Here is a 12259-nt window from a genome sequence, read left to right on the forward strand (position 1 = left end):
ATATTTTTGTCTTAATATTTAAATCAGCATTGTAACCTTTTAAATCATCATTAGTATACATTATGCCGACATTGCACAGTTGTAGCAGGATTTCTGTGAGATAAAGCACAATTACCAAAGAACCAAAATAATCAAAACAATTACCTCTACCTCAGTCAACCCTGGACAAGTAAAATCAGCCTGGAAAGGATTACAAATGCCCTTATGTTTGGCAAATAGCAAACACTATGGTATTGTGACATAACTGTACATGCATTAAAAATAGAAATTGTAAGCATTACACTGCCAGAAAGATTAATAATATTCAATATATTTAATAATGACTCCAACAAGGTAAAATAAACAAATAAATGCATTAAAGCTACTTCTTACAGATGCTGTACAAATCAGTGTGCACTGCCTCACGTTGATTCAGATGTGTTCTTTACATAGCTGAAAGGACATTAACATAATCCAGTCAAATCGGTTTAAGGTTTTACATGATATTGTCTATATGCATGTAATCAACAAATCAATACATAATTATGTTTAACTTTCAATGAACATCATAAAGGGCAATATATGTTAATAGTAGTAGCATAGAGGCAATCTGTATTATTTTCTTTTCTTTATTATATCAGCATGTTTTATATTGACGTGTTTTTTATAATGTGACTAACAGTTTTGTATGGTAAATTTTTCTTACCCCAGAAAATTAGAATTAAATAAACAGGCAAAAGTTGTATAAATAGACTTTGTAAAAAAAAAAATAATAATAAAAAAATCCAATGAATTCAGAACTGTAACCAACTCTCAAATGTAAATCATGACAGTAAATATGCCACCAAAACCCTTAGAAGAAATTTAGAACATTAAACTAAAACAATTGTTTCTATAAAGCAAAAAGCCATCACTAGTGTAACAAATCCTGGTGAAAACCAGACACAAACTCAAAATCAAGATGTTTACAATGAATATTTTAATAAGCTCTTTGCAAACAGGGCACTTAGTCTGAGTTTTAAGATATTCACACCAACTAATTCAGCACTTAAATGAAGCTTAATGTGGAAGTAAGATCATGACTAACATACACTTACCCATGCAAAAACTAAACATTGTGCATTTATTATAAAATTAGTTTTATTCAAGTAAGTAAATTAGGTTTATTAGTGTTGGTTAAACTTTGTCCTAATAGTTGGAGAGGAAAATATCAAACAATGGCTAAAATGACTATCAGCAGTTTTTTGTGGACGTATTGTTTGTTAAAGTGGATGTATCTGTTTCTTGAAGAAAACACTTACCTTAACATAAAAATTAATGTTTTTGAACAAAGAGTGTCAACCAGAGAAAACAACTCCACATTGAGGCATTTTGCCTGTCTTCACTCTGATCCACCAATGACACAGCACAAACAAATTCAAACACATAATGCAAATGAATAAGTTGGATAACTTGTGCTGAATTGGTAAAAGTGCCCAGGAGTTTCTTTGAGTAGAAGTATCAGTTTCCAGTTGCAGTGTTTTTTTTGTATAACCATGCAAGTAACTAATCTTGTCAACCCAACACTCACATTAAACCATCAAGTAAGTTCGGTTTCACCAGCTGTGTAGGGTGGATTTGAATATGTGAGTGGTAAACAACAGTATTAATTGGCTGCCCAGGCTTCCAGGTCCTTCATGTCATCGTCATCCTCCTCTTCTTTTTTCTTTGCTACAAACATAAATGTACATTAAAAAACATACTATTTGCTTTGTTACAATCTTGCAAGTATAAATTAATACATACCCATAATTGTGAGTTAAATCAGGTCCTGGTCTGTATTATTGTAGTCAGATTAATGTATTCAAAAACCACATTAGATGTAATTACCTGGTCTAGAAGGTAAAGATGTGGAGGGTACATTAGGAAGGGGAACATTTTCTGTGCCACCAATCTCCAACAGGTTTTTATCTAGCTCCTCCTGCTCCAGCTCTTCCAGCTCTGCCAGCAACTCATCCTAAAACATTCAAAGTTAAAATAAAAATAAACAAATGCCTTTCTCCAAGAACAAATGAGTTCAGACAAAAAACACATTAAGCCAAAAGTACTTACTTCATCGAACTCCTCACCAAATCCAACAGGTTTTGAAATTGCATTTGAGATGTCTTGTGCCAGCTCCTGCTGCTCTGTGATGTCCTGCATGAGTTCATCCACTTTGTCTATGTCCCTAAGGGACAACAAAACACAGATAGAAATTACAGAGATTTGATGTTCGTTCCTGGTTATAAATTTGGTCCATGTCACCCATGTTCTAACAGAGGCTCTATTTAATCTACAGTATATATATATATATTTTTTTAATTTTCTCCCCAATTTTTAGCGCTTCCAATCTGTCTTCCGCTGCTAACAGGCACACCAGACCTGCATCCAAGGAGAGCACGCCGCTGCCCCACGCCTTCTTTACACGTGTACAGCCCTCCTCTTCTCGTCCGTGCATTCTGCACGGGCGTCTCTTCTGCAAATCAGGGTCCTTACACAGCGCATGAAGACCCACCCACCCACATATAGTCCGGTCCCCCACCCTGCAGGCACTGCCAATTATGCCCGCCAGATGGCGCCCAGCCGACCGGTGGCAACACCGAGCCTCGAACCGGGAGGTTCAGAAACTCGGTGCTAGTGCGTCAGCGGAATATCCCGCTGCGCCACCTGGGCGCCATCTACAGTATATTTGACCAATTTAAAATAAATTAATTTACAATACATTGGTAACAAAGCTCCAAAAAAATAATTTACAATTAATGTGTATAAAAATAACACATTGTAGTATTCTTACTTGATAATTAGTTAAAAAAAAAAGATCTTCATCCCATAGGAGAAAAGATTTATTATAGCTTTAAAATGAATGTATTTGTATGTTATTGTATTTTATTCTAGGTTTATAGCTTACAGGCTTAAACATATTTAAACTTTGGCAGGGATTCTGATGAAATCCTTCTTAGTAAAGCAGATAAATCAGTAAACATGGTTTTAGACACTTAAATATACAAGAATATATATGTAAGAAGTGGTAAACATGTTGCATCCTCTGAAGTGTTTGTCATTTTACCAGGTAGGATCATTTACATTTGTGGAATTTAGCAGACACCTTTATCCAAAGTGACTTACAATTATGACTGAATACAAGTTGCGCAATTGAGGGTTAAGGGCTTTGCTCAGGTGTCAAACAGTGGCAACCAGGTGAGCTTCCACTGCCCCGGTCATTGTTTATAAACATGACAGTTTATTCATGTACACAATCTTGAAATTAATCAAAATTTGCTGCTTTATTATGTTTTCAAACTAAAATCAGATAACCAGCAATGGTTGTGCTTCATACACTTTATTAATACTTGAACTGTCTGTAGAAAGCAAATCTTTATAAAGACTGAAAACCTTTTTTGTAACAAAACTGTCAAAACTTAATTTGACACTGAAAAGCAGAGGATTAACCACGCACATGTTATCATGAGCAGCCTTCATGGCCTTGGCAGCAAAGCCCATGTTCTTGATGACTTCCGTGTTAGTATTTGCATTCTCCAGTGCCTCTCTCTGGAACTCAATTGTGGATAATGTCCCATCAATCTGAGCCAGCTGCTTCTCATATCGCTTCTTACGCTTCAATGCCTGCAAAGCAGCTATTAAAAAGAAAAAAAAGAAAAATAAACTATAGCCATTACAGTTCAGGACATTTATGCATGTTGTGGTTATATACATAACAGTTAGATAAACCAGTGTATAGTTTAAAGCTTGATTTTGCAAACCTAACAAAAGGCAGTTGACCCTTTATTAAAACTATTTAATCACAATAATGTAAACCAGATGTCTGATATCTCAAAAAACATCTGCAACAAATTTACAGGCATCTGCCTTAAGTAAATAAATACTTGAAAGTCCATGTCCACGCTACAGTCTCTATTAATCGTACTCACAGTTCTGTTTACCAAAACATTACGGTGAAGCTGGATACACTCACCCACACGCACACACGTAAATTGAAAAAAGAACAGTCCCTAAAAACAATGGCATTGGATTGCATGTATGATTACATTGTTGCTAAGCTACTGGTATAAAGGTATTGCTAAGCAGATGCCAAGGTGTAGCAGGTTGTTGCTACAGTGTTGCTAAATGGTTTCTATGGTGTTGCTAGTTGGCTTTAGGAGATTGTTGCTAAGGTATTTCTAGGTGGTTACTATGGTAGCAAGTTGATTGCCAAGGTGTACTAGTGTTACTAAGAAGTTGGTGTATGCTAAGGTGTTTCGTGGTGTTGCTAGGTGCTGGTGGGTGTTTGCTAGGGTGTATGCAAGTATGTATGTCGGGAGGAAGGGTGTGAATACTTTTTTGCTTAGTTATGTGATTGGGTGTGTGTGCAAGCATGAATTTTGTGGGGGAGTGAATACTTTTGCCCAGACAAGTGACTGTGTGTGTCTGTGCAAACATGCAGTTGGTAGTGTCCAAATACTTTTAGTAATGCAGGTGATTGTGTGTGTTCAAGCATTCAGTTGGTAGGGGTGTGAATACTTTTGCTCAGACAGGTAAATATGTGTCTTTGCAAGCATGCAGCAGGTGGCACCCAAATAATTTTAGTCATGCAGTTGGTGGTGTCCAAATACTTTTGATTATGCAGGTGACTGTGTGTGTAAATACTTTTGGTCATGTCAGTGACTGTGTGTGTGCAACAATGTAGTTGGTGGGGTGTGAATAGTTTTGCTCAGGCAGGTGACTGTGTGTGTAAATACTTTTGGTCATGCAGGTGACTGTGTTTGTAAGCATGCAGTTGGTGGGAGTGTGAAAACTTTTGCTCAGGCAGGTGACTGAGCAGTCAAGCAGTAGTACAGTGCATCAACCGGCCTTTAACAAAAATGAATGTACATGAATGGGACAAAAAAAATGGGGTAAAACCGAGCGTGGCAGGTGAAAGTATTCAAAAGTTGTATACAAGCCATGGTGTCATCAACCGGAGAGACGTTTTAAAGTCAGAACTGTGTCAATTACCTCGCAAATTGCGAACGAAGAAAGTCAGACAAAAAACAAGTGGAATAATAATAATAAATGAGAATAATGGTTTGAATGCCTACTGCAATCACACTAATAATAATAATAGGTCTAACAGAGAACAATAAGATGATATCATCAATAATAATGGTGATATAAGACTAACAGGTAACAATAGTGTAATTGTCTACTGCAATCACACTAATTTGTTTGTTTGGGTTTATTGCCATATTAGCAACATACTGGCTATATTTATGGCATAGACAGATATCAAAACTGTACATCATTATTTGTTAGATCATTTGTTTTATATCAAGTCTGTCTAAAAAGTTCAGAATTTTAATTGGCGGAATGTTCTCGAACAAGTCTTTCATGTTGTCAACCCTAAGTCATCTCTGATGGCTGAAATTCTAGGACATTTAACAAAGTATGTTTAACTGTAAGCGTTTGTAGCACATAATTGTCAGGCTGTCAACTTGTTTTAGATTTGCAGCTCTTGCCAAGATCCTATCCCAAAAGACTTCAAAAATGCACGATTCACAACACTGTCAGAGGCTATTTAGCTATTGGCGTAACTAGGGTTGTGGGGGTATTTAGCGGTCAGTATGTTTGTAGATTAGAGCTTAATGACCTTCACTGAAGGTGTACATGATTTTTAGTGGAAGTCAGGTAAAGGAAATATATTGTTTTAATAGGGGCAAAAATAAATGGGAGTAAATGGAAGGATCGAGGGATGAGGAGAGGTGCACGTCAAAATGACTTTTTTGTGGTGGTGGAAAAACCCTGAAATAGCATATCTATGTTAGAATGGAAAGATCATGGGGCAGCAGAAAACCAGACTGGATTGAGCCTGGCATCATGGCTTCAAGGAAAACTCAGGTTTCCAACAAATAAGCTGGCAAACTGGGAGCAACAAACAGTAATTAATAAAAAAAAAAAAAAAACACTTTAATCTAGAGCAAATTTACGCTCAATGCGTAAGTGACTGTCAGTTAAGATGAACCAACACAGCAATTATCTGTGCCTTCAACCCTGCCGGTCATATCTGGCAAGGCAGAAGGACATGATTCAATAACCATCCACCAGCCAAACTCTACAGCAGGTGGACCCATTACTGATATATTTATTATCCCAGAGGAGCAATTTGTTGCACAGACAGCAGTGTGCACAAAGAACATCAAACAATAAGCATTAAACCGTCAATCCAACAAAATATAAAACTAATCATAATCACTACACACTGAAGGTTAATGAACAACAAAAAGAAACTAAAAACATATTTAAGTCTATTGCCTTTAATCATGTATTCTAGCTGGGGTCTCTGAGATCCAAATGGGCTGTTTGGAACACAATTTCAGTATAAAATTATTAATTTGCAGTTTTCATAAAATTAGCCATGTCATGAAGTATCAAGCTAATTGAAAAAGGCTAAGGGGTCATTCCAGCTCAGCTCAACGAACAGAAAAGAACAAGAATGCCTTTATTTGTCATATATACATATACAGGTGTACTTATTGGAAGCTGGGGTCAGCCATTGTACGGCACCCCTGGAGCAGAGAGGGTTAAGGGCCTTGCTCAAGGGCCCAACAGTGCCTGCATAACAGAGCTGGGATTCGAACTCTCAACCTTTTAGTTGATAGCCCAAATCCCTACCCACTAAAGGTCTCAATCTGATATCTTACAAGCTCTTGAAATTTTGTTAATATTTAGAGGGGACCCATTCCTGGAAAAATTCTGCATATTTTGCAAATCTGTTAACTGGTTCTAGGTTTGCAGCTCTTGCCACGACCCTACCCCAATTCAAAACATTGTCAGGTTAATATCTTCGGAAAGAGAAGAGCTACAGGGCTTAAATTGTTCCTGTGTATTTAGCCACAAGTGTAAATAGGATAAATTTTTTATATTCCACTTTTATGCCATCTGCTATAAGAAAAAGTTTGAACGTCTGCAAAAATGCATTTGGTGCAATAAGTCTGCAGTCTGTACCAAGTTGGGTAGTCTCATACAGGGAGTCTCATCCAAGAAAAATGTCACCTTCAGCTGGTAAAGTTTGGGCACAATGTGAATCCTGAAGTTGATTTTAACCAGACGGTATACAAGTTGTAATGCTATTTCAGTTTCTGGAGGTAATATATTTAAGGGTTTTAATTTAAGGGTTTTAATTTAAGGGTTAAAAAGAAACTTAAAATTCAAGCCTTGAAACTTGTCTGTATAATTTCATCAAAAGAAGACCAGAACTGAATCAAGGTTAAACGCGTAACATCAAATTCCCAAATCCCACAATACACGTATCCAACGTTAACTCACCTCATACTTATCGTGGTCACTTTTTAAATTATGTACTTGTTTTTCAATTAACCATATAATTGAATAATTTAGCTAGCCATTTTCATATTAGATCTTTTTGCCACATATATTTAATAAAAAAGGACTATTAAAAACTACAGCCTGTTTATTACTCTCAGATATTAACTAGAATGTCTAGCATGTATAGCTAGCACTAGTTGTTGTGCGGATGCTCCCTTCACACTGGCAGGTAAAGCCCAGTCTGAAACTTACCTCGTTTGTTTTTTGTACCGTTTCGCTTTGCCGTGACAAGTTCTTGTTCAATCTTTTTTTCCAGAAATTCTTGTTTCTTCGTCAACATTTCCTCTGTTTCTCGAAGTCGCTGGATAGCCTCTTGGGGGCTAGGAGATTTAACCCCCTTTCCAGTGCTACCAAACAACTTTCCAAACAAAGACATTCTGGCCTGTACGAGTATAACAAACGAGTAAAAAATTCTGTATGATGTCGATGAACTTAAGTGTGAGAGTAAAAAAATATACAGAAGTGTTAAACTAGTCTCCCTTCCAACCAGCACAGAACTGGATTGTTATTGTTTCTTCTTCCTCTTCACCAGTCAGGCCTTGCGACGGCAAAACGTCACGCGTACGCGCAAACGTCGTAAATTAAGGAGCGAGTGCTTTTTTATATTATTTTATTTATTTATTTTTATTAAGGAGCGAGTGCAGTTTTCATGCATTTCATACATAGGTATCATATTAGAGCGACCGGAAGACAAACTTCGTTTGGAGTACAGTAGCGGTGTTACGGAGAATTCAGTTCCCCCTGTTTCCCCTTTAACGCGCATGTGCAAAAATCATGACTTTTTTTTCAGTCGCTTCGTTGAGCGTCGGTTTATTTGGAATATGTGTTTATAGCGGTATGTTCTTTTCACATTTTATGTTGTATGTTAGGTAGTTTGTGATTAAATACATACTTTAAAGTGCTGAGTGAACTACTGTCAGAGGTTTTATTGCTCCACCGCGTCAGAGGTTTTCACACTGCTGTCTTCAGCCTTGCTGTCAAACAACTAGAATTAACGTGAATTAACAGCTGCACTACCATTTACTTTCAAAAATAGTTTCATTCATGGTGATCTCTCTTGTTCATTTAAACTTCACAAACTGCATCCATGTGATTTTAAAATTAACAAACAGTATGTAGAACAAGTTTAACCTATAGACCAGTCCATTACACTAACAACACAGGGGGGAACACATTTACCTGGAGACCTGGGGAATATGGTTCCCCACATGTATATCACTGTGTGTGTAATTATAAAACACTACAGTGATGCTGGTGATGTATTTACCTGTTGTCATTATGTAGAACAAGTTTAACCTATAGATCAGTCCATTATACTAACAACACAGGGGGGAACAGATTTACCTGGGGAATATGGTTCCCCACATGTACAGGTCCTTCTCAAAAAATTAGCATATTGTGATAAAGTTCATTATTTTCCATAATGTAATGATAAAAATTAAACTTTCATATATTTTAGATTCATTGCACACCAACTGAAATATTTCAGGTCTTTTATTGTTTTAATACTGATGATTTTGGCATACAGCTCATGAAAACCAAAAATCTCAAAAAATTAGCATATTTCATCCGACCAATAAAAGAAAAGTGTTTTTAATACAAAAAAAGTCAACCTTCAAATAATTATGTTCAGTTATGCACTCAATACTTGGTCGGGAATCCTTTTGCAGAAATGACTGCTTCAATGCGGCGTGGCATGGAGGCAATCAGCCTGTGGCACTGCTGAGGTGTTATGGAGGCCCAGGATGCTTCGATAGCGGCCTTAAGCTCATCCAGAATGTTGGGTCTTGTGTCTCTCAACTTTCTCTTCACAATATCCCACAGATTCTCTATGGGGTTCAGGTCAGGAGAGTTGGCAGGCCAATTGAGCACAGTAATACCATGGTCAGTAAACCATTCACCAGTGGTTTTGGCACTGTGTGCAGGTGCCAGGTTGTGCTGAAAAATGAAATCTTCATCTCCATAAAGCTTTTCAGCAGATGGAAGCATGAAGTGCTCCAAAATCTCCTGATAGCTAGCTGCATTGACCCTGCCCTTGATAAAACACAGTGGACCAACACCAGCAGCTGACATGGCACCCCAGACCATCACTGACTGTGGGTACTTGACACTGGACTTCAGGCATTTTGGCATTTCCTTCTCCCCAGTCTTCCTCCAGACTCTGGCACCTTGATTTCCGAAAACAGTACTTTGGACCACTGAGCAACAGTCCAGTGCTGCTTCTCTGTAGCCCAGGTCAGGCGCTTCTGCCGCTGTTTCTGGTTCAAAAGTGGCTTGACCTGGGGAATGCGGCACCTGTAGCCCATTTCCTGCACACGCCTGTGCACGGTGGCTCTGGATGTTTCTACTCCAGACTCAGTCCACTGCTTCCGCAGGTCCCCCAAGGTCTGGAATCGGCCCTTCTCCACAATCTTCCTCAGGGTCCGGTCACCTCTTCTCGTTGTGCAGCGTTTTCTGCCACACTTTTTCCTTCCCACAGACTTCCCACTGAGGTGCCTTGATACAGTACTCTGGGAACAGCCTATTCGTTCAGAAATTTCTTTCTGTGTCTTACCCTCTTGCTTGAGGGTGTCAATGATGGCCTTCTGGACAGCAGTCAGGTCGGCAGTCTTACCCATGATTGCAGTTTTGAGTAATGAACCAGGCTGGGAGTTTTTAAAAGCCTCAGGAATCTTTTGCAGGTGTTTAGAGTTAATTCGTTGATTCAGATGATTAGGTTAATAGCTCGTTTAGAGAACCTTTTCATGATATGCTAATTTTTTGAGATAGGAATTTTGGGTTTTCATGAGCTGTTTGCCAAAATCATCAGTATTAAAACAATAAAAGACCTGAAATATTTCAGTTGGTGTGCAATGAATCTAAAATATATGAAAGTTTAATTTTTATCATTACATTATGGAAAATAATGAACTTTATCACAATATGCTAATTTTTTGAGAAGGACCTGTATATTACTGTGTGATGAATCTTTTTTTTTTTAAATTGCAAACTACAGGCACACACACATTTTAAGAACAAAATATCTGTATTAGAAATTAGTGTTAAACTAAATTATGCATATATTACAATTATGCAAATATATAATAAAGAAATCCACCTCAATGCAAAGTAAAACTTAAATACTTGAAAAACTAACATATTTATAGCTTAATAAAAATATTTTTTTAAAAACTAAATAAAATAAAATCTGACACGTGCAAATTTATTTGGGGATGGTGCCCTGAGATTGACTAGCATCACATCCATAGTGCACTCCTGCCATACGTCCAGTTTCCCCAGGAACAGTTCTGGATCCTCCACGGCCATGACCAGGATAAAGCAGTTACTAAACAGAAATGAATGATTAATTTACTATCTACTTTTTAAATAAACTAAAAGAGCAACATAAAATAAAATACAGCAACAAGCAAACTTTTTAGAAATAACGTCCCAGTTAACCTTAGTCTAATCTTCAGTACATGCCGGACAATGAAGGTCTTCCTCTACTGGTGGGTTGCCAACACATGACTTGCGGTGGAGCAATAAAACCTCTGACAGTAGTTCACTCAGTACTTTAAAATATGTATTTAATCACAATCTACCTAACATACAACATGAAATTTAAAAAGAACATACCGCTATAAACACATATTCCAAATAAACCGACGCTCAACGAAGCGACTGAAAAAAAGTCAGGGGAAACAGGGGGAACTGAATTCTCCGTAACACCTGTAGCACTGTGCTGTGTGATTGTGAACCATTAAATATAACAATCATTTTTTTAAATAAATAAGTATGTTGGAAAAATAGTGTCGGGACAGTTCAGTGTATCCTACTTTACTGTATCCTACTGTACAGAAAGTTTTAAAAATTCGTGATCGGGTGTAAATTACGAAGTCATTACATGAAGCAGAATAGATAGCATGTTTAATACAGTGCATTGTCAGGTGATGTAAGTTTAATAATAAAGCCAACAAGAAAAAGCATCTAAACCATTAGATGGTTACCGTCTGGTAACTTGCTGTATTAGGTTCTAGAGAACAAATGCTGCATCAGTCAATGTTATGGATCAACTTCAAGGGGTGGATCAAGGGGGATTTCACATCTCTCTTACTGCGAACAGAATTTATTTACAACCCCAAATCAGAAAAAAAGTTGGGACAGTATGGAAAATGCCAAATAAAGAAACTCTGGCTGCGTCCGGAATCGCATACTTCCATACTCAATAGTACGCGAAATGAGTACGCGAGAGCGGTTAGTATGTCCGAATACATATTATACACAAAGAGGTACGCGAGAAGTACCCGGATGACCTACTTATTGGGCAGCCATGTTTGAGTATGCAAGCGATGCACACTTGCGGTCCGTTAATGTATCCCATAATGCAACTGGAGCTGCGTAGGCGTTCGAAGCGTAATAAGAAACAAGAAAGATAGCGGTCCTCTGTTTACAAGTGTAAGTAAGATAAATAAAATAAAACATTTTAAAGACGAATTAATAACAAAAACACGATAAATATCCAAAAGTTTGGCGAGTGGGGTTTGTAATGAGTCTGTAACCATGGTGATATTATGTCATCACGTCCCACGTCATCACTTGACGTTGGAAAGATGGCGGATGTAGTGCGTAGCAGTGTTGTGTGCATACTGCATACTTCTGTACTGGAAGTATGTACTTTTTTACCTGCAAAGTAGTGCATACTTCCTCCAATCTAGTACATACTCTCTAAGTATGCGATTCCGGACGCAGCCACAGTCTTTCCTACATTTACTTTGACTTTTATTTTTAATGCAGACAGTAAGAAACCAAGATATTTCATGTTTTGTGTAGTCATTTCATTTGTTATTATACATCCATTTAATTTGTGAATATACATTTCTGCATATCAGGCCTTATCAGGGTAAAGCATTTACCGCTTTGTAAT

The 12259-nt window shown here is 37.5% G+C and overlaps 1 protein-coding gene across 4 annotated transcripts; it reads right to left on the minus strand.

Annotated features, from left to right (window-relative positions):
- Window positions 1–294: 294 nt before the first annotated feature.
- Window positions 295–7976, minus strand: chmp4ba (charged multivesicular body protein 4Ba). Of its 4 annotated transcripts, none has more exons than XR_010013087.1 (6): window positions 7549–7976; window positions 3455–3632; window positions 2071–2185; window positions 1849–1975; window positions 1550–1689; window positions 295–432 (listed from the first exon to the last, which is right to left on the minus strand). XR_010013087.1 is itself a non-coding variant. In XM_062996757.1 (5 exons), the coding sequence occupies exons 1-5, from the start codon at window positions 7730–7732 to the stop codon at window positions 1625–1627; spliced, it is 669 nt and encodes a 222-aa protein (XP_062852827.1). In that variant the 5' UTR covers window positions 7733–7976; the 3' UTR covers window positions 295–1624. The 4 variants fall into 4 exon arrangements, 1 of the variants encoding a protein (XP_062852827.1); XR_010013085.1 differs by having other exon boundaries at window positions 295–1365; XR_010013086.1 differs by having other exon boundaries at window positions 1281–1689.
- Window positions 7977–12259: the final 4283 nt, after the last annotated feature.

The sequence above is a fragment of the Trichomycterus rosablanca genome, chromosome 6 (genome assembly GCF_030014385.1).
Source record: "Trichomycterus rosablanca isolate fTriRos1 chromosome 6, fTriRos1.hap1, whole genome shotgun sequence".
In the NCBI taxonomy this organism is placed as follows: domain Eukaryota; kingdom Metazoa; phylum Chordata; class Actinopteri; order Siluriformes; family Trichomycteridae; genus Trichomycterus; species Trichomycterus rosablanca.